The sequence below is a fragment of the Dreissena polymorpha genome, chromosome 4 (genome assembly GCF_020536995.1).
Source record: "Dreissena polymorpha isolate Duluth1 chromosome 4, UMN_Dpol_1.0, whole genome shotgun sequence".
In the NCBI taxonomy this organism is placed as follows: domain Eukaryota; kingdom Metazoa; phylum Mollusca; class Bivalvia; order Myida; family Dreissenidae; genus Dreissena; species Dreissena polymorpha.
The window spans coordinates 87,740,478-87,767,852 of record NC_068358.1 but is presented as its reverse complement, the minus strand read 5'-3'; the positions used below and the strand labels follow the sequence as shown (position 1 = coordinate 87,767,852).

The window sequence follows — 27,375 nt, the reverse complement described above, 5'->3', positions numbered from 1 at the left end:
ATATTTAAAAATGGCGCTTTAGCACATTTAGGGAACTTAAATTATTAAAGATCATATCTATTAAACTTAGTTGAATATTTGTTTTTTCTTCCGCATTGGTAATGTTAACGCTTGTTTTGATTCACATAAGCATTCATGTGCTTATTTTAAATACACTTGTATTATTATATTTAAATGGCGCTTTATCACATTTAGGAAACTTAAATAATTACGAATCACATGTGTTTAACTTAGTTGAATGTTTGTGGGGGTTTTCTTCTGTATTGGTAATGTTAATGCCTGCTTTGATTTTCATATGTATTCATGTACTTATCGTCTGTATGTTTATTGTTGTGATGTTTTTGTACACATTTTCATATCTACACTAACGTTAATAACATTTTCTTTTAAACCAGTAGAAATAAACACAAAAACCCAACACATGTCAATAAAACAGGATATAATTATGTTCTTTTATAAAATTAATAGGCAAGATTCAGTACGATTCAATTTAGCCATAAAAATAAAATCTTTTGGAGAAAAAAATGTATGAAAAAATATGCTCTTTAAATGTGAGAGGTCTCAACAATGCTAATAAAAGGCAAAGTATATTCAAATGGTTTGAAGAAAACAATTACACAGTGTGTTTACTTCAAGAAACACATGTTTGTGAGCTAACAAAAAACAAATGGCAATCAGAATGGAGTGGAATAAGTTTTTACAGTGGGAACAAATCAAATAGTGAAGGTTTAGGAATTTTAATAAAAAATAAAGATAATGTAAACATAGGCGAATTTAAAGAATTAGTACCCGGTAGATTATGCACAATTGATGTTATTATTAATAATCAAGAAATCACCTTAATAAATATATATGGTCCAAACAAAGATGAAATATGTTTTTTTGAAAAACTGGAAATACATCTACTACAAAATATGGATAAAAATTACATAATAGGAGGCGATTTTAATACAATACTTAACCCAAATCTAGACAAAAAGAACGGCAAAAAGGATACACACATAAACAGCAGGAACAAAATAAATTCCATAGTCGATTCATGCAATTTGATAGACATTTGGCGAGCTCTTCATCCAGAACAAAAATGTTATACATGGCATTCAAGTGGAAAACCGGTTATTTTTTGTAGATTGGATTATTACCTTATTTCCCAAAATATATGTAATATAATTAATAAAGCAAAAATAAAGCCGGGATATAAGACAGACCACTCTTTGATTGAAATAATTATTGACAATAAAATACAACAAAAAGGACCTGGTTATTTTAAAATAAATAATGCTATGCTTTCAAATGAAGAGTATCAAAATCAAATTGAACAAGAAATTCATAGCATAGTGGAACATAACACTAACTGTAGTCCAAATACACTGTGGGAACTTATAAAAGGAACGGTAAGGGACATTAGTATAAAATTCTCTACAATGATAAAAAAACAAAACCATGAAAAAGAGCAAATTATCATTGACAAACTAGAGTCACTAGAGCAAAAAATCAATACAAACAGTGATAACAACGAAAATATATTCAAACTGTATAAAGAAACTAAAATAGAGTACGATAGTATCATAGAAGAGAAAATAAATGGCATGTTAGTAAGAGCAAGAGCCAAACACATTGAACATAATGAAAAAAATACCAAATACTTTGCAAATCTTGAAAAAAGACATTACGAAAGTAAAACCATTCATAAGTTAAAAATAATTTTTTTTAACTTAAATATAAAAAGACTGTCAGAAAATGAGAAACAATCATGCGAAGGCTTACTCACAGAATATGAATGTTTAAACGCTTTAAAAGAGATGGATAATAATAAAAGTCCCGGTTCAGATGGTTTATCCGCAGAATTTTACAAGGTATTTTGGGAAGTTATTAAAACACATTATATTAATTCAATTAACCATTCATTTGTTAATGGACAATTAACCCAACTTCAAAAACAAAGTATTCTTACACTTATTCCAAAACCAGGAAAAAATCTAGATACACTAGATAATTGGAGACCATTAAGTTTATTAAATGTTGACTATAAAATAGCGACCAAAACAATCGCAAACAGGATTAAAAAAGTTATTTCGTCTGTAGTTGAGTCAAGACAAACAGGATTTATAAAAGGTAGATTCATTGGCGAGAACGTACGCACAATTTTTGAAACCATTCATTATATGAATAACAATAATAAGCCAGGACTTCTTTTCTTTGCCGATTATGAAAAAGCATTCGATAGTTTAGATCACGACTTCATGTTTAAAAGTCTCAAACAATTTAATTTTGGAACTGAACTCATACAATGGATTAAATTATTTTATACTGACATAAGTACCATAATTATCAATAACGGACACTTATCTGAACCTATCCCTATTCAAAGGGGCGTAAAACAAGGCTGTCCATTATCAACAACTCTTTTTGTATTAAGCATAGAAATATTGTCCAACTTTATTGAAAGGAATGAAGACATCAAAGGAATAAAAATAAAAGAACAAGAAATAAAACAAACACTTTTCGCAGATGATACAACTTATATGACAGATGGAACGCTTAATTCGTTTTCAACATTGATAAATACTATTCAAGACTTCAGTGAAGTATCTGGACTTAAACTAAATACACAAAAATCCATCGTAATGCGCGTTGGTTCACTTAAAAACACACAAATTATATTTAACAAATACAAATATTTTTCTTGGACCTCTGAAGAAGCTAAAACACTGGGTTTTTATTTCACCAATGATGAACATCTCAATATAGACAAAAACTTGCAACCAAAATTACTTGCCTTTATAAATTGCTTAAAACAGTGGCAACACAGAAAATTAACACTCCTTGGAAAAGTCACTGTGGTTAAAACTTTTGCCCTGCCAAAGATTATGTACACATTGTCAGCACTCCCAACCCCTAATCATGAAATATTACAAACAATTAATAAATCTATATTCCAATTTGTATGGGATTGCAAACCTGAAAAAATAAAAAGAACAACCCTAGTTAAACCAATAGATCAAGGAGGGCTGAAACTTACCGATATTACTGCTCTAATACATGCTAATAAGGCCAGTTGGGTCAAAAGATTAACAGACGTAAACAATAAAGGGCAGTGGAAAATGTTCTATCAGAATGAACTTAATAAATATGGTGGAAATCTTGTATTTGAATGTGCACTTAATGGAAAACATATTGTTTCCAATTTTAAAAATATATTCCTCAGAGATGTCATTATCTCTTGGAACAAGATTAAATCGAAAGAAAAAGAAGGGCATGTAAACAAAACGATTATATGGAATAACTCGAGGATAGAAAAAAATAACCAACATACCTTCTTCTACCTAAACTGGTTTAATAAGGGTATAAAATTCCTCGAACACATATACGACTTTAGGTCAAAAACCTATTATACATTTGAAGCTTTTAAAACCCTATATGAATTACCCTCAACAGATTATCTTAAATATTACACACTAATCAAAAGTATCCCAATAACCTACAAACAACAACTATCTCAAATGGATTTTGTCAATTTCAATCATAACACATTACTTGAAAAAATACAAAAATCAAAAAAAGTGTGTAAATATTTATATAATCTACAACAAACCTTAGATGAAAATAAAACTAAACAAGAAAAGAAATGGGAAGACATAATGTCCCCCTATGAACAAAGTATCGACTGGAAACATGCTTATTTAACACCATTTAAAGCCACCATAGATAACACTTTACGCAATTTTCAATATAAGATTCTACAGTGCATACTACCAACTAATTCATATTTGTATAAATGTAATCTAACATTTTCAAGTTTGTGCACTTTTTGCGCAAGTTGTAAGGAAACAATTATACACTTTTATATGAATGTAATTCTGTACAACCCATATGGCAGGAGCTGACGTTGTTATTAAATAGAAAACAATTACACATAGAACTGAATGTAATTGATATTATTTTTGGAACTAAAAAAGGAGGCACTCATAATCAAGTGATTAACTTTATAATTATCCTTATGAAATCTTACATATTCAATACCAAATCAAAAGCCGAAAAGCCAAATATTGAGACCTTCAACAATGCTCTAAGAATGAAAATTATATTAGAAAAGCAAATTGCCTTCGAAAAAGGCAAAATTGATCAACATAATAAAAAATGGCACAACTTTGAAATTACTCATTAAGAATCTTGCCTACGTCCCCGACACTTTAGGATTTTTCTGTTTAATCTTTCTTTTTAAACCGCTAAATGTCTCTTTATTTGTGTCAAATTTTGTGAAATATGTCAAATATTGCGGGCCTTTTGATTCTTGTTTGATATATATTTAATTATTTTTCACTTTATTATTTTTTTATATTAAAATTATTAATCAATGTTAAAACTCTCTTATTATCAAATCTAGCTTTTCCCCTCTCCTTTTCACTCTTTAGAAAATAACATAGCATCGTCTCAACAATATTTTTCTGGTAACAATGTTAAGCAATACCATGTTCATACCTAAACAAATAAAGTGTGTGTTTTTTTTCTCTTAGTATATACATATAACACGTATAAGTGCAGACATAGTCAATGCATATGATACTTTAGTATATGTAAGAGACCAAAATGTTGTGTTGCTTCATATGTGTATTCATGTTGTAATAGAGATGTTTGTTGAAAATTAATAAAAAAAAAAAAAAAAAAGACTGAATTACCGTAGGCATGAGGCATTTAAATCCAGCGTAATCCACGCATATACACAGGGCTCGAAATTAACACTCGCACACTCGCAAAATGCGAGAAAAAAATATTGCAAGGTAAGTTATAAGCCACTAGTATTTTTTTGCAAATAAAGAAATAGTGAAAAAAACGAGTAATATTGCTTAATGCGTTCGACGGCATGAACGCTAAACCGTAGGTCAATTTTTTGAACATCCGAATACCCATATGCGGAAGCGCGCACCTTGTTTGTTGACTGGTATACTTATAATACAGATACACAGATGGTATTGATACAAAGAACATGAAACAGTCGACTATTCACACTCAAGTTAAATCCGGTTTTGACACAAAGGGGTGTTCATTATACAGTGTACTGACAACTGACATTTCCTGTAAAACGCGAATGCAATAAGGCTGTATCGAATGCGTCGACTTCGTTTAGGTGTAATAGTGTTGATTAGCGCTAATTGTTAACAACTTTATTAACCATTGTGTGTATTGTGTTTTTCAGGGGTGTTGCAGATTATACAGCCCACACGCGGCGAATCCGGATTAAAAAAAAACCTATTAAACGCAATTAAAATATGACGATGTGTGATCAACACCTGACTGAAATATATTCTGCTCTTTGACCGTGATAGTAATGGAAAAAGACTAATTGGCTTCGTTGTTTAAAACACTCGTTAACAATTATTCAGTCCCATTTATCCGCTAATCATAACAAAGAACGTGTCAATGACATGAAATAATAAGGGACAGTTACTATCACCTAAAATAACAGACTTGTTAATTGGCATATGCCAAACAAGGCCCACCTCCTGCAAGTGACTACCAAGTGTCACCTCTCTTTCCCCAGCACGATTTTTTTCGCAACCCCGTATGACATGTATTACAAACAAATCGGACGGTTTTTTTTCAAAACCAGAAATGGACGAATTTAAGAGCGGACGAAATAGTCATTTTTATGAAAAGGGCGAAATTTTGTGCCGACGAAAATAAATGGTTTCACAGTAATATGACTGATGAACATCATGTGAGAAAAAATTCACATTATCATTGTATATCAGGTTTAGCAACCTTTTAGATAGCAAAGTATGCTAGTTTTCAATGTCGCTTCTGGGGATCAAACCCGTAGGGCTTTTAGGAAGATTCTGAAATTTTCGATCCCTCGAGAGCAACCAAACCAAAAATTAAGTCAAATATTGCAGACTCGGTTTTTTGAGTCGGTTCATGACGGATAATGGAGCTTGATTGGTCATTGTCGGCTCTGGTACTACTTACATGTATACCCGGGTACTCTTAAGTATATTTACATGTACCCTGGGTACTCTTAGTATACTTACATGTACCCCATGTACGGTAAATAAACGTAATTGTACTCGGTCCATATTAGACTGTACCCCGAGTTGTATTCGGGCCCAAAATCCGATGTCGTAAAACGCGCAACCGATTATCTTAAACACACTTCTCTTCAAAAAACACTGCATCAACATGCTTTTTGAGTTTGTGTTCCGATAATATAGAGGCCATTCTTCAGAAAATTGACATAAATGTGTATATATAATTATTCCAAAAAATAGTCGACAACGACTGATTTAGGGTTAAATTTCCCGGGTACATTTTAGTATATTTACCGTACCCGGGATACATGTAAGTATACTTAAGAGTACCCGGGGTACATGTACGTAGTACCCAAGCCGACAATGAACAATCAAGCGATACTGGAAGGAGCAACATCTCTCACGCCCCCTAGCATCGCCTTTAGCAGTATTTATTCTCAACAGGAAAGTGCTGGAGTCATTGATCCCGAGGGACAAGAAAAACAATTGATTAATGTTCGAAATAAATAATTTTATTAATGACAATTCTGTTATTTGAGCCAGGTCACAGGAAAAGCGCAGTCAAATCAGTATCCAATTAAATTATTTGTTATTGTCAGAAAAACGCTTTTAAGCAAACAGCTTTCAAGCGACTGCAGGCTAATCTGGATCCAAACTGGCCACAATCGCCTTAACCCTTTGAATGCTGGGAAATTTGTCGTCTGCTAAAATGTCGTCTGCTGAATTTGTAAAATAAGCATTTTCTTCATTTTTTTTCAAAGAATACTATCAGAATAGCAAACAGTTTGGATCCAGATGAGACGCCACGTTCTGTGGCGTCTCATCTGGAACCAAACTGTTTGCAAAGGCCTTTAAAATTCGGTCACGTACTGAAAGGGTTAATGTCTCTTTTACTGTGACACAGTTCATTTAACTTTAAAATGATAAAAAGTACTAACACTAAGAAAGAGTACTAACCAGTAAAAAGTTTGAAATCAATGTTGAATCTCAGGACAGCTTGGTGATCTGCAAATCCCCGATGAAATGTTGATATCGGGTATCATAGTCATTCAATAAGTCCCAAAATGCTTGAATACAATTTATAAAGCATAATGTAACTTATATTGATAACTAAAAATACCAGTAATCAGTATGCCAGTTTTGCTGTGTCAAGCTGTTACGATCCAGAGACCAGAAAGTCCTTCATTCACATCGAGTATATATCCTTCGAATTCAAACTATTGTAGTCATAAGCGGAGATTTAGTGAATAAATAATTCATATATCCTAAATGACAGCTTCTAAATAGCGAAACAAGCCAATGTATGCAGTAAGAAAGTTTTTAATCGAAACTCCGTCTCATTACGGCGGCCATTGTTGAATGTTGAAACACGAACGACAACTCTGCTAGGATAGTGTTATCAATGCTAGGATCCTACGCAGTGGCGTATGCCCAAGGGAAGTAACTGAAAAATCGAGTTATCTCAATCGGACTGGCTCGGTCTTTTACATAGATGGCCATTGTGAACATTTTCTAGGTGATTATCAAACCTTGGACGCTGCTGTTCCAGCATCGTCAATAATGGTAAAATTGTCTGATGAATGACAAAGAAACTGTCTGGACAAGCTGCAATCATGGCAATAAATGATCTCTTATCTCTTGCGACCTTGACCTTCAAGCAAGGAATACAGGTCAAGCACTTCTCAATTAAGCCACCTCACATGTTAAACATTTGTGGTAAGTATGATATTCTTAACCCTTGATTTATATGGAAATACAGTGTGCATTAACTTTTTCACAATCATCTAAAAAGCGCAAGTTAATAATTGTATCTGTAAAATTATTATAAAAGAAAACAAAACTTAATAAGTCATAACTTCATCTAGATGTGTCAAGCTTTCAGCTTCGCAAAGTAATGTGATTTAAAGTGGTGTGTGTGTAATGTTTGTTTTAGAATGTGCATTTGTTTAAATCAAAGCATCTAAAATGGTTAAGCATTATTAATGTTTGGTGATTGTTGGCTAATTCATTTGAGCTTATTACAAATTCAAGTTTGATAGGTATGTTTGCCTCTGTTTTTGTGTGTTAAGAGATATCACCATTATCAGTTACCGGCATTATAGTTATATGATCTACTATTGCTTAGCACCTTGCAATAATAACAATGACGGCTGTTTTCTGGGAAAACTGGGCTTAATGCAGAACAGAACCGAACAGAATAGTTTATTTTGACTTAAGCATGTGAAGCTCATCATCATTAACATACATATAAATAATACATATGTATGTGCGTTAATTGTTTTCCTAGATTAGCCTGTGCTTATCAGACTAATCAGGGACCACACTTTCCCATTTAATGGTATTTTTCTTTAACCCTTTCAGTGCGGGAACCGAATTTTGAACGCCTTTGCAAACAGTTTGGATCCAGATGAGACGCCACAGAATGTGGCGTCTCATCTGGATCCAAACTGTTTGCTATTCTGATAGTAATTTTTGAAAAAAAATCGAAGAAATGCTAATTGTAGAAATTCAGCAGACGACATTTAAGCAAACGATAAATTTCCCAGCATGCAAAGGGTTAAAAGAAAGCCTCTTCTTAGCAAAAATTCCAGTTTAAGCAGAAATTATTTTGTCCCTTATTAGCCTAGCTGTGTGTACTTCACAGGCTAATCTGGGATTATACTTTATGTGCATGCAATAAGCTCTGTTTTTCACAGAGGGCTTTTCAAATGTTGAGCAGTTAATGAGCCTGTTTTATGTAGAAATTAAATACATATTGTATAAACAGATAGTAAATTAACAATGGAATGAATGATGACATAATGGTCCTTGAAAATAAACATTCAGGCAGGCCTGAAATGCTTTAACCGAGAGCCTGATACAATCTAAAAAAACATGTTCAAATATTCAAAAAAATGGCAATAAGCACTGTGTAATATTTGATCAATGATTAATATCATTATTGTTTAATGTTCATTAAATATAAAAAAGCCAATCATGAAGAAAACAAATAAAAACCATTAACTATGAACCAAATCACTTAGTATTCAATGATTCCTTACCAAATTTTCATGTGACCCAGGTGTGCCAAGTATCGACTTGCGAATACTAGCAAGGTCTTCGAATATGGAAGCAAGACTCGTCCTCGAGTGATGCTTTTCAGAATCATGCACATTTAACATCCCATTTTGGGTCGAGCCAAACGTCTTGCCCAGCCTCTCCATCGCTAACTCACAGACTTCAGCAGCTATACCATATCATGTGACCAAACATGAACTTTCCACCACTGTTAAGGTAATCCATCACATGTTGCTAAATTGCTAACACTGCTTAATGCTGGTCCTCATGTGAACCAATTTACATGTGTCTCTACACTGACAGGTTTTATTCTACTTGCATCTCTAATCATGACAGGCCTAAAAGAACAATACAATATGAAGTCCATAAATAAAAATCTGTCAACTCACATGTCCAGGATGACGGCTGTGTTTATACATAATCTACAGAAAATGTCCTCTGGCAAAAGCAAATGAAATTAAGCTTATTCAAAAGTATCATACATATAATCTAATAATAATGAAAACTAAGTGCTCACAAAATATATTTTTAACAAAAATGAGAATGCTACAGCAGGATGGGGAGGATTGAACAAAACATATTTAGTCAACAGAAAGGAATTGTGCATCTAACTCCTATACACTATGATGTTGTTTCAAGGACATAATTTGAAAAAAGTTTTCCTTCATAATGAATAGTTGTACTTTCTACAAGTAAATACATTAATGACAACTATATACAGTACAGCCAACGCCGCACAAACATAATCCGCGGCTATGCCACGGCCAGATATTTGGTACGCGGCGGCCGTGTTGAGTGTTTACGCGGCGTATCGCCGAGGCACTCGGCATCGATGACTGCAACGACGCCTAGTCTATTTAACCTCGCGTACTTTCGAGGAGTAAATCCTCTGCATACGTACGCGGCGGATTGAGTAAAAAGATATACACCTACATGTACATTTGTGTAGCACAGAAACCTAGATTTACGCTACGTTCATATTTATTATTTTCATGTTTAAATAAGCAATATGGCACGTAATGCGCTTTAACAAATTATCATTGAATCAGTTACGCACAATGTTAATGTTTCGTTTCATTCTGAAATGAGCTTTATTAAATTTGTAATCAGAAACACGCTTCCGAATTTTAATGCTAATGCGACATTAACAAATTCTAGCTTCAAATAAACAGTGCTAAAATATCCTTTGTCTCCATAAAAAGCGCGTGAAAATTATGCAGACATGTTCAACGTCGCATGGAAAGTTTGGGTGTAGTTTGTGTTGTATAAAAACATGTATATCACGTCAGGCGATTTATGCGTGTTTAGTGGAAAAAAACCCGCCCAGATTGGACATTATTTCATCACATCTGTAAATAGTAACAAATGCCAAAATGTATTTGATACTTAAGAACAAGTCAGATAAGTATTGATGCAAAGCATCAAAGGGGTCAGGAATTTCAATGTAAAAGGCACTCAATGAAGTTACATGGAACGATTTTTTTTCTACTGTAAATATTAATATATTTGCCGATTTTTTTAAACAAAATAGAAAAAGATACTGGTATAACCATCATCTCTAATTTTGTGTTTTAACTCCCAAATAACCATTAATTACGATGTTGTGTTATAACCCCCAAATAACCATTATCTATGATTTTGTGTTGTAGCCCCCAAATATTTCAAAGTTCATTTTATTTACATGGGTTTCCTTTTTTTAATGGCATCCGTGTGCAGTTTTCATTAATGGAACAGAACTGTGTAGGTTTTAAAAAATCTGCTTCATCTTGTAAGAATAATTTCATATTTTTCTCAACGTCAAGGGGAGATGATTCTGAACTTATTCTTACGTTGCTCATTTACGATAGGGGTTGAGTACTCATTGATATGAAAACACTGTAAAAGTTTGAAAAAAAAATGAATGAAAACTGTAAATTACATAAACAAGCTGCATTTCACAATACTTTGAAATTCAGTATAAGATCATAATATATTTATTGCTCCGATATTCATCATTTTCAATAGGGTTTCGAGTAATATTGATACAAAAACACTTAACAAGTTTGGAAAGATTTGAAAAGGGATAAATTGTTTATTTTGTCAAATTTAATAGAAAAAAAATCTGGACTTATTGTCCCAATATTTCTCATTTTAAATGAGGTAAAAATGCTCATTGATATGAAGACACTGTAAGTTTGGAAAGAATCTGATGAAAAATGTTGACATAATCACCTAACCAAGCAGTTTTTCACTTTTATTTTTAAATTCAAAGAGACATAATTCTGGACTTATGGTCCGATATTGCTCATAAAGAGTTTGGGTTGGGTCCTCATTGATAAAAAAAACCTGTGCAAGTTTGGCAACAATCGGATGAAAATTTTGGATTTCGAAAAACAATTTCAAAATTTCTCAAATTCTAAGGAAGATAACTATGGACGTAATGGTCAGATAATGCTAAATGGCCCATACCACCTGGCTAGTAATAAGTGTCGCGCTTCGGGCTCTATACGTGGTTCTTAAAAAAAAACTCTGAGGAGTGCTTGACTCTAGGGAAACGGGTTGCTGGTACACAGCTCCTCCTTGATAAGCGGCTGCTTCCTTTATCGCAACTCATTGTTACAATCAATAAAACATGTCGCGCTTTGCGCTCTTTATGTGGTAGGGATAGTACTTTGGGCCTATGATAGACAACCATAAAAATACATGGATAATAGATGTGTTGTTTGCATTTATTTGTTAATATAAAAACACATGTATTTTTTATAAGATATTTAAGTGATGTAAGAAATTTTAATTAACGTTGTCATCACGCGGCATACATTAATTTTAATAAAAATGTCCAATTGTAGTTAAATGGATTTTAAAATGTCTACATAAAATAAAGCTTTATTATATTTATTAACCAGACTGAAAAAAATTGTCAGCCGCCGAACTGTTCTGTTCCTGCCTAAACCCAGGATTGAACCAGGGGTCTCTAGATGATTGTTGCGTAAACAACTTCAGTCTAACGCTCTCCCAACTGAGCTATTCCGGCTGATATCATTTATGTACTGCAATTTGGTGAAGTTGTGTATAGCGATTGCTATTATATGTCTATTAATAAACTAATACATTGTACGTGTTCCTACCTCTACGCCTTCCAATAAACTTGCTTGCGCGATAGGTCGTCAAATATCGTACTACATTGATTCTCCACTAAATAAGCAAATTAGAAAAACCACAAAATAAATATTTTGATTATGTTTTGTTTTTATACAAAACCAGAAAGTTTCACGCATTTGCCCAGTCCCTGTGATCTTTCCCCTGTGATCAGTTGTGGAGCAGTTATTAATTAAAACAATTAGCTTTGCATTATTGGCAATAAATGTTGTAATAAATGTAATAGGCACAAATGCAGTACTTATTTACACTAATTTACACAAAAAGTCACCACTATGCAAGATATTCTTCAAACAAAAATATATACATTGATCCGTATAATAACTTCTCCTCCCATAAGCGAAAAAAAAAAATGCATTACATACTAGTCACCGCTCTCCAGAGCGAAGCCAATAATTGCAAATGTGTGTGTGTCTTGAGCACTAATATCGTAAATATTTACCGGAATTTGCTTTAAAACTGGAATATACGGGATTATCGGGTAATGATTAGTGATATCAACCGTATAATATAAACAAAATGAAACTACTTTATATACGCATAGTCAAACAAAAGTTATAATAAGCTGATAATTAACAAAACAACAATTAAGTGTTATTTATTGATGTAGCTTCAAACTGCTAATTGTCTCAGCTAAAATATAATATCAAAAGCAACAAGCAATTATAAATCCACCACCTGCTGTAGTCTTGACCACTTGTATGTGCAAAAACATAATTACGTGACATTGTTTATATGCTAATACATGTTTTCGTAAAAATTAAACCCAAAACAAATATGTTTGTTGATCGTTTAATATAAAGACAATAATCATACGGCGCAATAAACGCACACAAAGTAACTTAAAGTACTTTAGCCGATTCTGAAAATGACAATGGCAAATGATTATTGGAATTTTATTAATACATGCCCGTGATAATTGTTTTTTGTTTTTATAAATTCGAGTTTTTTTATTTGCATTCTTTTAAAATAATAATTATTTCTATCCGGATGACAGCAAATTCTTTAGTAACAGGAATGCAATCACTAAAAACAAAACAACAGCATGCTTTTTTATTAACTAGTTTATCTATTTTGAATCCGCGCACATTAAATTAATTACGATTTAAAGTATTATTATAATTGTTCTTTTAAATTTCTTTGACTAACTAATCATTTTAAAAAGATTTTGATTTGAAGATGCGCATCGACTTGGCGTCATGTGGTGGCTTGCCTCGGCATGTCTCGGCGGACAGATGCGAAGCTTCGCGGCGAAATGCGACTTGCCGCCACATACTGACGCCGCTTACACTCGGCATCGACTCGTTGCACCTTGCTGCCGCCGATCGCGAAATATGTTTGTTCCGCGTTGGCTGTACTGTAATTTAAGTCGCATATGTATAAAAGACACTATAAATATATAGATTTTATGAGACTAATATAATTATTGTGATGTGATTTCTATCAAGGCTAAGTAATATTACTCTGTTTGACAAGGACTTAATATGGCCTCAGATAGTATTAGTTTTACAAATCATTTGAATCCTGGGGGAAGGCATCTTTCCACCCTAGAGGCATGATTAAGTTGCACAAACTTAGGAGGGCAACCTCTTACTTTGTGGTTTCAGGGAAATAACATCACTTGAAAAGTCTTAATATTGCTATCTCTAGAATGTTTTGCTTAGACAGGTATTTAGCAATAGGACAATATCAATAACAACAGCAAACTTGCCAATACAGTCATACAGGCAATTTTGTTTTAACTGGCTAGCAATACAATTTCTTAATGTTTATACTCGATTCTGGCTGAAAATAGGTTGCATGTTAAACTTTTTGTCTCTCCATGAATTTAATACTTTTTAGATATGTCATAAAGAATATTTAATTTTGTAAAGTAGAACTGCCTAACAGTGCACAAAAAAAAACAAGAGTGCCAAGATGGTCCTAGTTCGCTCACCTTTTTTTACAAGGCCTTGTTCATTTCTTACCAGTAGTTGAACATTCAGTACTCTAAAACATATTAGATTGGTTCTCTTCTGTTTACTTTTGCAGTGTGAGCATATGATTAATTCTGATTAAGTACTCTCCATTTGCATGAGTTTTTTGCAATGCAAACATTAGCAAGTAATGCTAATTCTACATGTGTTTACACTGAGGGTTTTGTAAGATGTGGACCTATAAATGTGGCCTCTAGAGTGTTTACAAGGTTTCTCTATTATAGCCAAATAAGGAATACTGCCCCGCCCACTGGCGGCCATGTTTTTCAACGGACCGGAACTACTTTTGAACTCAACCAGGATATCATCAAAACAAACATTTTGACAAAGTTACATGAAGATTGGGCATGAAATGTGACTCCTACAGTGTTTACAAGATTTTTCTTTTTTTTTTACCTAGTTTATGACCCAGCATGACCCAGTTTCGACATCCATCAAGGTATCATTGGGAAAAATCTTCTGACCAAGTTTCATGAAGATCTGACAAGAAAGGTGGTCTCTAGAGTGTTAACAAGGTTTCTCTATAGCCAAATAAGGAAAACTGCCCCGCCCGCTGGCGGCCATGTTTTTCAACGGACAGGAACAACTTTTGAACTCTTAAACCAACATATCATTAAGACAAACATTTTGACAAAGTAACATGCAGATTGGGCATAAAATGTGACTTCTACAGTTTTTACAAAGTTTTTCTTTTTTTTGACCCAGCATGACCCAGTTTCGAACTCGATCGAGGTATCATTGGGACAAATTTTCTGTCCAAGTTTCATGAAGATCGGACAAGAAATGGGGCCTCTAGAGTGTTTATAAGGTTTCTCTATAACCAAATAAGGAAAACTGCACCGCCCACTGGCGGCCATGTTTTTCAACGGACCGGAACCACTTTTGAACTCAACCAACATATCATTAAGACAAACATTTTGACAAAGTTACATGACTTTAATCTCAGGAAATAATCTTATTTCAGCTGTAATTAGGCCTTCTCTGTAAGAAATTTCACAGCGAGGTCCAGATATAGAACAATAGTAATACAAAATAAACGCTAGTAACTTTCTTGCTGGTATGGGTGGAAAATGAGCAGAATTGATTTTTTTTAGTTATAAAGTATATAAAACAGATAAAAATACCAATCTAGGAATGGCCATCTTGACTATTGTGTGCTTTCCCCCTTTGATACAATAGAATGTGAATCATAAGTACAAAAACACAAAATGTGACCAGGATGGGAACATTATAAGACTTAACTGATTTACACCAGAATTCTACCAGAACCAATTAACATACACCATGATGGTAACAGAACCAAGTTATTAAAGCAAAGTTGTTGAATTGATACCCATGGCTATACTAATTGTGTGCATGTAGGGTGCAAATCCCTTGATATACAGTATAATTTGAAAATAATTAAGTGGTTATTGTTTGTATGCAATGCAATTCTCCTCATTGATATCTATGAAGTTTCATGTTGAATCTTGTAGCGTTTCTGAGATACAGCCCTGAAAAGTAACATCATGCAAGTGCAACAAAGGGCAGTCACTTATATTTAAGTAAGTGTCCTGTTATGGTTCTTGTGCAAGGCAATTATCCTCATATATATATATGAAACTTTATGGGTGTGTATATATATATATATATATATATATATATATATATATATATATATATATATATATATATATATATATATATATATATATATATATATATATATATATATATTTATATACACTCATAAAGTTTCATGTTAAAATCTTGTCTGGTATTTGATTTAAAGCCCTGAAAAGTTACAGGATACAAAAACAACAAAAGGACAATAATTCTTATTTAAGAAAATGTAGGGTTATGGTCCTTAAGCGTGGCACTTCTTGTCATTGATATCAATACATCCATGAAGTTTCACGTTTAAATCGTGTATGGTATCTGAGATATGGCCCTTTAAAGTAGCATCGTATAAAAAATACAAAGGTCAATAACTCTTATTTAAGAAGTGTGAAGTTATGGTTCTAGTGCATGACACTTCTCATCATTGATATCTTATAATACACCCATGTTCGGTTCATATTGATATGCTATATAGTTTATGAGATAAACGACTGATAAGTTTGTGACAGACGGACAGACAGACAGACCACAATAATTCTATATCACACCACCTTTTGGGGAGGATAATAAGCCAGAATGGGAAAAGAACCAAGTAGTAAACACCAGAATTGGAACAGAATCTAGTTATATAAACCAGGATGGGAACAGAACCCAGCTGATGTAGCCACCAGAAATGGTCAACAGAACCAAGTTATATACACCAAGTTGGGAACAAACAAGATTGAAACCTCTCTTACAAAAGATCCTTGAAGACTTCAAATTGATGCTTAATAGAAGCTTAGAATCATTATATTTATACAAATTCACCAACTCACACAACCAGGGAAGATCAAGCATTCCACCTATTCCTTACAACAAGGGAAAATCAAAGATTTTGCCATTCCATATGACTACAGTAAACCAAACATTTCACCCTTCCATACAACTAATAACGATCATATCTTTCATGCATCCATACAACAACAAATGATCATTAACCCTTTGCATGCTGGGAAATTTGTCGTCTGCTAAATTGTCCTCTGCTGAATTTCTAAAATTAGCATTTTCTTCGATTTTTTTCAAAGAATACTATCAGAATAGCAAACAGTTTGGATCCAGATGAGACACCACGTTTTGTGGCATCTCATCTGGATCCAAACTGTTTGCAAAAGCCTTCAAAACTCTGTTCCAATGTTATTATGATTAATTGTTGGACACATAAACAACACAGACCAAAGGATGTTTGCTTTAAGTTAAATTACTGTCTGTAGAGTTCAGCATCACAAACAACAACTTTAATTTCTAAGACCAAATATATAGTAATATTCTGTTAAAAAAAGGCATGCAGAATTTAATATGACACTACTGATGTGTATAGAGGTAAGGTACATATAAAACTATGGAAGATCACAAGTGTCATGTAACCATACAAAATTAATGAGGTTGTTAAAACAATTCGCTATTCCAAAGAGCAAATTGTTCAATAAACTAATAAATCCATTCAGGAAATAAGAAATCCTTTGCAAAATCGAACTTAAAGTTTCATACATTAAACAGTTCATATCAGTTCAACACTCCAGCAATCTATACAATTAAGATACATTCCAGATTAACTCCAACATTTGGACTATTTCTCAACACTAGCACCTCTATGAACTTTTTACACAGTAAGATCAACATGGGAACCATCATGAATGATACAGATTCTGTGAGGATCAAGGTACTGAAATATACTGATACCACAAGCTTGGAACATATTTGGTTTGTGTTTGATAGTAGTTTTTTTTTTATCTGAAGTCAAGACCCAAACACTTAAGGTATGAAATAATGAACACTGCACAATGTGGAAATATATCCAGTATCCAATATCACGCTGTGCACATGGTTACCAATAAATATTGTATTTTTGCATCACTGCAGTGCACTTAAAGCAACTACGCACAATCTTACGCTATCCATTGATAATTACGTTGAATACCATATAGGAAAGGACATATCTGCTTATAAATATCCCATGAAGTATATTGTCACAGATGCTCCAATATTGAACCAATAACAGAACTGATCAAGAATACTTCCCATATCGATATGGCTGCTGATATGGATGCAGAGAGAAAATTCACATACAGGTAGCCAGCTCCTGTCTTCAAATTACCAACTGTTACACTACATGCCAGAGATTTTTTTCTTTAATACTTTTGTTTGTATTCATTCCATTGAGGATCGGAAATTATTGGAATGATGCTATCACTTTGTTTATGTGGCTGCAAATGTAGCATTATTTGAGGAGTGAAACATAAAAGGAATTCATAACATATTAACCTTTTGTTTTCCAACATACCTAGTTACACTGTGAGGCTATGGATATTATTGACATTTCCATATGATTGCTCACATAATTTTGTATTCAGGAACTCTGCATTATGTCTTATTCCAATAATTTTGAATCATAACAATTTCTATAAAGCCCTAATTATCCCTTCAGTCAGAATATGATTCACTGGAATACTACAGAGTGCATTTTTATGAGCAAAGTCATACTCAGTGTTGAAACAGAGCTCTGAACAATTTTTTTAATTTTTATCAAATTATTTTCACACTTCAATAACTTCATAGACCTGAAATATAAGTGTGACTTCTCTGTCCATATAAATTTATCAAGTGTCTTATGCTATTCTTATAATATGGTGACAATTAAAATGAGCCAAAATTACGAGTTGAATAAAGTAGTAATGTTTTAGTGTTTTTGTAAAAAGCCAAAATCAATTCAATTATTTATACAATGTGAATACAGTAAAAGTGTGATAACTCGAGGTAGCACAGGACTGACCTCGATGCTTGAGCAATCGCAGGTTTCAAGTAATCAATGGTATTATTTGTTTTTTACTGTTTCCGTTGTTGAAGCTTAACTTCTGACCGCAAACGCTTTATTAACATGTAAGACGGTGCTTGGAAAAAAAAAGGCTTTGTAAAAATTGCTTAAGGTTGTAACCTTAATTCTGTAGTATACTAAACTAAACAATAAGAATGATCGTTCATTCATTTATTTAATCAACATATACACATAACACATATATATATATATATATATATATATAAATATATATATATATATATAATAAAATATTCAAACAATATTCCATGTAGCATATATAAAATAGCACACAAGGTACGTACATGCGCATGAAAAAAAAGCACGAAAACCAATATGATCACTACTACTGTCACTTCACAGTTTGTATGTAATTTACATTCAGTCAGACTTGTGTTGTGCAAAGTCTAAGATTGAAGACTGTCGCGACCCATTAGCTTCCCGTAACTGATGGCGTAAGATGTTTAACGATAGAGAGCAGAGCATCTGCAGTTCCCGCTCTGTGCATCTCAAAGGATGACAATTTGCAGTGTTTCTCAAACTGCGACTAACTTCACACCTAATTAAGCGTTTTTTGTCTACTTGTTTTCACAACTCGAATATTTTTTTAGCACAGACCAGACCAAAAAGTGTCTTCAAATAATTGACAGTTAATTAGGTGTGAAATGCCGTTCAGGGACCAGCAAACATCCTCGAGTTATCGAAAATCGCATGTTTGAGTTATTGTGGGTTTTTTATATAGAAATGAAAGGAAAATGTTAGGGACTTGATTTAATGCTCGAGCAATCACAAGTTTTCGAGAAATCGCCAGCTCGCATTATTGCATTCTACTGTATAGGGGGGGGGGGGGGTGGCGGGGGGGTGGCGGGGGGGGGTGGCGGGGGGGGGGGGGGAGGGGATTCTTGGGTGCGATGGTTGGACGGTATTTTAAAAAATAAAATAATAAAAATAAATATTTGTGTTTTTTAACCGTTTCAAAAAAAATAAATTGGGGGGGAGGTCGGGTGGGGGTGGGGAGGGGGGTAGTATAGTGTGAGGGTGTGGTGGTCATTTGTGAGATGTTCTTAAAAAAAAACAAAAAAATTAGGGGGGGGGAAGGAGGGGGAGGGGGGCAGGGCACAGGGGATGGTTTGGGTGGAGTCTATTGTGGTATGTCAGGTAAGAGTAGTTTTGTCTAAGTATCAATCAAATCTAATCATAAATAAAGAAGTTATGGCAATTTAAGCAAAATTTAATAATTTGACCTTGAGAGTCAAGGTCATTCAAAGGTCAAGGTAAAATTCAACTTGCCAGGTACAGTAACCTCATGATAGCATGAAAGTATTTGAAGTTTGAAAGCAATAGCCTTGATACTTATGAAGTAAAGTGGATCGAAACACAAAATTTAACCATATATTCAAAGTTACTAAGTCAAAAAAGGGCCATAATTCTGTAAAAATGACAACCAGGCCCCGCGTTCACAAAACGATTTTGCAATCGAAAATCGATTTTAACTGACATCCATTTTCATTTTTGCCTATCAATTACAATGGAAATCCATTTTCAATGACAAGCAAAATTGATTTTCGATTGCAAAAAATGTTTTGTGAACACGGGGCCAGTTATGCAACTTGTACCTTTTACTGTACCCTTATGATAGTTTACCAGTGTTCCAAGTATGAAAGCAATATCTATGATACTTTAGGGGTAAAGTGGACCAAAACACAAAACTTAACCAAGTTTTCAATTTTTTAAGTATAAAGGGCCCATAATTCCGCCCAAATGCCAGTCAGAGTTACATAATTTTGCCTGCACCGTCCCCTTATGATAGTTAATAAGTGTTGCAAGTATGAAACCAATAGCTTTGATACTGTAGGAATAAAGTGGACCTAAACACAAAACTTAACCAAATTTTCAATTTTCACAATATAAACAGGGCACATAATTCTGTCAAAATGCCAGTCAGAGTTAAATAACTTTGCCTGCACAGTCCCCTTATGACAGTTAGTAAGTGTTGCAAGTATGAAAGCAATAGCTTTGATACTTAAGGAATAAAATGGACCTAAACACAAAACTTAACCAAAATTTTCAATTTTCTAAGTATAAAAAGGGCACATAATTCTGTCAAAATGCACGCCAGAGTTATCTAACTTTGCCTGCCCAGTCCCCTCATGAAAGTAAGTAAGTGTACCAAGTTTGAATGCAATAGCATTGAAACTTTCTGAGAAAAGTGGGCCTAAACGCAAAACTTAACCGGACGCCGACGCCAACGCCGACGTCGACGCCAACGCCAAGGTGATGACAATAGCTCATTTTTTTTTTTCAAAAAATAGATGAGCTAATAAATTTTTTTCAAAAAATAGATGAGCTAATAAAATAATAGATTTTCAGTCCATGTACAAAACTGTGTCATCAAATGTATCTAAGTGCCTCATTGCACATACATTTTTCTTTTATTATATATTTCAAACATTAAAATGCAGGCTTTATCATTTAGTGAGATGTCTGACGCATGAAAACAAAATCCGTACAATACTACTCTCTATTATTATTTTATCCCATTTACCATAGTAGCCAGACTACCTTTTTCCCCCCACATATATTGTTGTTATTATATAGCATAGACAAAATTTAAAATCCCATCTTACCTGAAGTTATCATGACCATGAACAATTGTTTCAGAAAAGTGAGAGTGAAAAAAAAAAAATTTAAGGCTGCGTACCAACAGAGATGCCATTATTTTTCAGGACCAATTAAGGACATTCATAACAAGAGCTGTTTGTAAAACATGCATGCCCCCATATGGGCTGTCAGTTGTAGTGGCAGCCATTGTGTGAATACGTTTTTTGTCACTGTGACCTTGACCTTTGACCTAGTGACCTGAAAATCAATAGGGGTCATCTGCCAGTCATGATCAATGTACCTATAAAGTTTCATGATCCTAGGCATAATTATTCTTGAGTTATCATTTGGAAACCATTTTACTGTTTTGAGTCACTGTGACCTTGACCTTTGACCTAGTGACCTGAAAATTTATAGGGGTCATCTGCCAGTCATGATCAATGTACCTATAAAGTTTCATGATCCTTGGCGTAAGCGTTCTTGAGTTATCATCCGGAAACCATTTTACTATTTCGAGTCACTGTGACCTTGACCTAGTGACCTGAAAATCAATAGCGGTCATCTGCCAGTCATGATCAATGTACCTATGAAGTCTCATGATCCTAGGCGTAAGCATTCTTGAGTTATCATCCTGAAACCATTTTACTGATTCGAGTCACTGTGACAGTTTCATGATAATAGGTGTAAGCGTTCTTAAGTTATCATCTGGAAATCATTTTACTATTTCGAGTCACTGTGACCTTGACCTTTGACCTAGTGAACTGAAAATCAATAGGGGTCATCTGCCAGTCATTATCAATGTACCTATGAAGTCTCATGATCCTAGGCGTAAGCATTCTTGAGTTATCATCCTGAAACCATTTTACTGATTCGAGTCACTGTGACCTTGACCTTTGACCTAGTGACCTGAAAAATCAATAGGGGTCATCTGCCAGTCATGATCAATGTACCTATGAAGTTTCATGATCCTAGGCGTAAGCATTCTTGAGTTATCATCCGGAAACCATTTTACGCTTTAGAGTCACTGTGACCTTGACCTTTGACCTAGTGACCTGAAAATCAATAGGGGTCATCTGCCAGTCATGATCAATGTACCTATGAAGTTTCATGATCCTAGGCCTAAGCGTTCTTGAGTTATCATCCGGAAACCATCTGGTGGACAGACCGACGGACATATGCAAAACAATTTACCCCCTCTCCTTCGAAGGGGGGCACAAAAATGGTAGGGACAACAGTGGGCCATTTGACCTACAATCAGGATTGTTCAGCCAGGATGCCTTAACCTTTACGTCAGTAGTCAAAATACAACTAACAAAAACTAGATTTCAGGCAAATATTGACAATAAATGTGTTCAAGAGTTTAATGTACACACATTTTCACAATTTTCTGGACTTACAACACACAACGCACCATGCATGTGAATAGTGAAAAGTGAATTAAGGGGTATCAATTACTTCCCATGGAGAAAGGGGTATTCTCATGGAACATGCAAAAAGTAAGTAACACCACTTACATAGGAAACTGTTCTTATTAAACTAGTCTTTAAGCAAATCTTAATGTAGATTAAATTGTTTCAACATCCATATGCATGCATGGGCTTGTTTAAGTATCAAAATATCCATGATTACTTGTTATAACTAACAAGAAATATCTTTAAAAAAGATATACGGCGTTGATAGTTCAATGAATGAGATCAAGGATAACGAATGTCTTTTTCTGTGCAGTTCTTAGCTGCATCACACGCAGTAAGGGATGTTACGCCGAGTTTTCGCAGCTTAGTTTACAGTATTACATATGGCTGGTCATAAACCTATAGATACAAAACAGAAAACCAAAAGAAGAATGGAAGAGAAATTAAAACATATGAGTCAACCGGCCACACGCAAAGTATCCATATTTATAGGCGCATTCTTCGAACAAACCTGTTTTAGTGGTTTGTCGGGCATTGCTATTTGATTCGATTATTAACAGTATCGAGAATAATCGCGATCATGCTTAATACATTAGTCAATATGGTGGAACAATTATTGTTAAATTAATCAAAAATAATATTTATTGTATTGTTGAAAACACATTAAGAATCTATTATTGACATACCATAATTATATTGCTGAATATCTTCATTTAACATATTTCTGGTCTAAAGAAAAATTCCAGGTCACCTAGTTCACGGATAGCGTCTTTATTATATATATATTATTTTACTGGCCACGAACTCCTGTGATGACCTGTATATAAACTCTGACATTCACACACTGGCCGCGAATTGACCGGATACCTCGCGGGTTGAAATGCAATGCATTAAAGTGAGGCCTTGCTTCCACTGCTCTTAATACTTTTACATGTTAACATGTTGACAGGAATATGGAAGTAAGTACTAAATATCAGAACATAGCCTTTAAGTATAAATGCTTTTGCCCTGGCAATCCTCTGAAAATAAAAGGTGCATGCACAAACTGTATTGATGTCGAGAATTGAGTGTAAAACTGTTCTATCTATTAAGCCTTTTCATTAGAGATAAAATTGTTTCATGCAGTTTCCAATGTTCTGGTGGTATACTCAAATCAGCCAATGGAATAAATGAAGTGTATTCATTTGTACCTAGCCGCGGGAAATTTTATTTGAATTTTATTGGACACTTACAAAGGTCAGGTAAGTTGAAATGCTGGCTTAATACAGCTACGCCGAAAAATAATGTGTTGCATTTAAATTAAGCTATTTTAGGAGCTTCTGCAGCTTCTGTGATGTTGGGTCATTTGTGGGATCATGTGACTGCAAGGAAGGATCTCTTTGTGTGAAACTTGAGTTGAGTGTTTCTGCTAAGTGCTAAAACTATTAAATCAAGATTGCAGTAGCTGTAATCAAGATTAATGTGAGAACTGTTACTATTCTTGTATATCAGATTCCCTGCAATTGTAAATTTGGGCAAAAATCTTAACTATGAAATTGGTACTGGAACATGCGCAATTAAATATATTATCCCATAGGCAATAATTAATTGCAAAAGAAAGATACATTTCTATGAAAATTTACTTGCCAGAGGCACTACTTACTTTTGAAATGGCACATCACGACCAGCCCTTTAACCAGGCACAGGAAAGCAGGCATCCACTTAAGAAAACCCCTGCCTTACATGTAACAAAGCTATTGTAACAGGCTTTGATATTTTTTTTAATGTGCCTGGTTTGTCTTTAGGTGTTGCACTTCTCTTAGATCCCAATCCAAACTGAGGGAGATGCTGGAAACTGTATATTGCCACCTTAAGATTGTATTGTTATACAGGCTGACAATGTTTTTACAGACATTTCAGAAAAGTTAGAAAGATGATTTTACATACATTTAAGAAAAGTAACATTGATGACTTAACAGATATTTCCAAAGTTAGATTGATGATTTAACAGATATTTCGGAAGTTAGATTGATTATTTTACAATTTTATGGAAGTTAAATTGATGAATTTACTGACATATGGAAAAGTTACATTGATGATTTTACTAAAATTTAGAAAAGATACATTGAAGATTTCACTAACATTCAGAAAAGTTACATTGATTATTTAACTGACATTTGGAAAAGCTCAACTGATGATAATTTACATAGATTTTTTGGAAAAGTTACAGTGTTTAAAAATAAAAGTAACATATTCATAATGATTAAACTGAATTTCAGATGCTTCCTGAATCTGTCATGAATGGCAAAGACAAATGGATGAGTAGTATTCAACAGAATAGTGTGTGTTTGTGTGCAACAGTTAATTAATGCTTCTGCACAATAAAACACAGGAAATATTAACTTCAATGCTTCTAACTCCACTATAACACTTAATTAAAACAGGGCTGGCATTTGAAATTTCACTCCATAATCATGAAACAAATGTTCATTGTGGCATCTTGACACCTTACTAGTTACATCAACAAGAGAGCCAAAGCTGTAGGTCACTCTCCTGAGACCCATAGGAACTGAACAGTTTTGAGCAATTGTTATTATTTTGTTTAATAAATGTGGTTCCTGATCTTAGAATTTCCCTAGAACCTTTTTTTTAACTGGACTGAGATGTCAGAAAAATTTAAAACGTTCTGATCAAGAATTATGCTATAGGGCAAATTTGGGACTTAAAGAGTTTGCAAGGCTTCATTGGGTTGGTTAGGTTTTTCTTGACCAAATTTATATAAATTATCAGTAAAACATTTATTTTTAATTATATATCCACCTGCTGAAATAAAGCATTATTCAATATTCTTCAGCTTTAAAAATGAAATATACATTTTCAGTTGGAAATTTCATTCAATAACAAATAAAACCTGTTTAATATCTGTAACAGAGCCATCTCAGTACACTTAAACCTGAAAATGTGTACATTATACAGAAAGAGTGCCATCATTGGATTATCTTGTGGTCTTCAACCTAATAAATATACATGGATTTTAATTAAGATAAGTAAGTCACAATGTTAAGTAAGGTTAGGCTACCTGCACAAAGAATTGTAACACAATGCCTTCCTCCAAACTGAGCGGACACTGTTTCTCTATTTTAATAACAATGCCCTTGACCTTTCTCCAACTGACTAAACATGCAATGTCTATATTGGTCTATATCAAAGAAACCTACACACATCAGTGCAATAACTCCACGAAAATTCAATTTGTTGGCAGAAACAGTTTTCCTACTTTAAGTAACAGTGACCTTCATCTTAACCTGACTGGCCCAAGATGAAATGGCAGGCTAGGTATGAACGTAAGCTATATAAATACACAATTTCTGTGTGTAATACCTTCTTAACAAGAGCTGTCAGAGGACAGCGCGCTCGACTATTCGACTGCTTAACAGTATAACGTAAGCCATCATGGAAAGGAGGGTATAATGTGGGTGTGTGGTCATGTAATAGATGATATTTAAACAAGAAAAAAGAAAAAAAAGAATTTTTTTTTGGGGGGGGATTCTGGGGTGGGGCATGGGAGATGGTTTGGGTGGAGTCCATTGTGGTGTGTCAGGTAAGTGTTGTTTAGTCAAAGTATGAATCAAATGTGATCATAAATAAAGAAGTTATGGCAAAATTTATTAATTTGACATTGAGAGTCAAGGTCATTCAAAGGTCAAGGTCAAATTCAACTTGCCAGGTACAGTAACATCATGATAGTAAGAAAGTATTTGAAGTTTGAAAGCAATAGCATTGATTCTTTAAAAGTAAAGTGGATCCAAACACAAAATTTAACAAAATATTCAAAGTTACAAAGACAAAAAAGGGCCATAATTCCGTAAAAAAGCCAACCAGAGTTATGCAACTTGCCCTGTACAGTCCCCTTACAATAGTTAGCGAGTTTTCCAAGTCTAACAAGACATGTGTTTGTCAGAAACACAATGCTCCCTAATGCGCCTCTTTTTTTGTTGACCTTTGACCTTGAAGGATGACCTTGACCTTTCACTCAAAAAGTGCAGCTCCATGAGATACACATGCATGCTAAATATCAAGTTGCCATGTTCAATATTTCAAAAGTTATTGCAAAACTTTACTGTAAGGTTAAAGTTTTGGGATAGAATGACAGACAGAAAGAAAGAAAGACAGACAGGCCAAAAACAATATACCCCCGATCATTCAAGGGCATAAAAAGCAATAGCTATGATACTTTCGGAGTAAAATGGATCAAAACACAAAACTTAACCAAATGTGCAATTATCTAAGTATAAAAGGGACCATAATTCTGTCAAAATGCTTGATACAGTTGTCTGCTATATATACATTGGGGAAATAAATAAATAAAATACCGGGGAAAATCTGTACTGAAAATTTTTAGAATGCCGACTATTAAATTCGCTCTCAAATTATCGCGCACACGAACAAATTTTCGTGAATTTATTATTTGTCGGTTTATTTCAAAACTGTCTTCAGATATTTTTTCATCGCAAATCAGGCGATCGATAGACAATTTTTCTATCGCCAGAGCCGAGATTTCATCGCATTGGTGATCAGGCGATGGGTTAATTTTGCAGACTGCTTATTTTCAAATGCGTATAAACAAACGTGTTATCCGAAATCATTTCCAGATTTTATTATTCACGGAAAGTTACGAAAATTCTAGCAACAAATAAACATTTCTCGTGTATTTTGTGTACATAATAATGAAAATC

At 33.9% G+C, this 27,375-nt stretch overlaps 1 protein-coding gene across 7 annotated transcripts in view; it reads right to left on the bottom strand.

The window, feature by feature from the left end:
* Positions 1-27,375, bottom strand: part of LOC127877394 (transient receptor potential cation channel subfamily M member 3-like) — a 279,970-nt gene that overhangs the window by 152,775 nt on the left and 99,820 nt on the right. Inside the window, exon 1 of one of the 7 annotated variants that reach the window (XM_052423219.1) lies at positions 9,068-9,365. The exons of the other annotated variants lie outside the window; for them this stretch is intronic. Within the exon in view, the coding sequence (XP_052279179.1) occupies positions 9,068-9,229 (162 nt within the window). The 5' untranslated portion in view covers positions 9,230-9,365. Of the gene's footprint in view, positions 1-9,067; positions 9,366-27,375 lie in introns of those variants that run through there. 7 annotated transcript variants of the gene reach the window in all.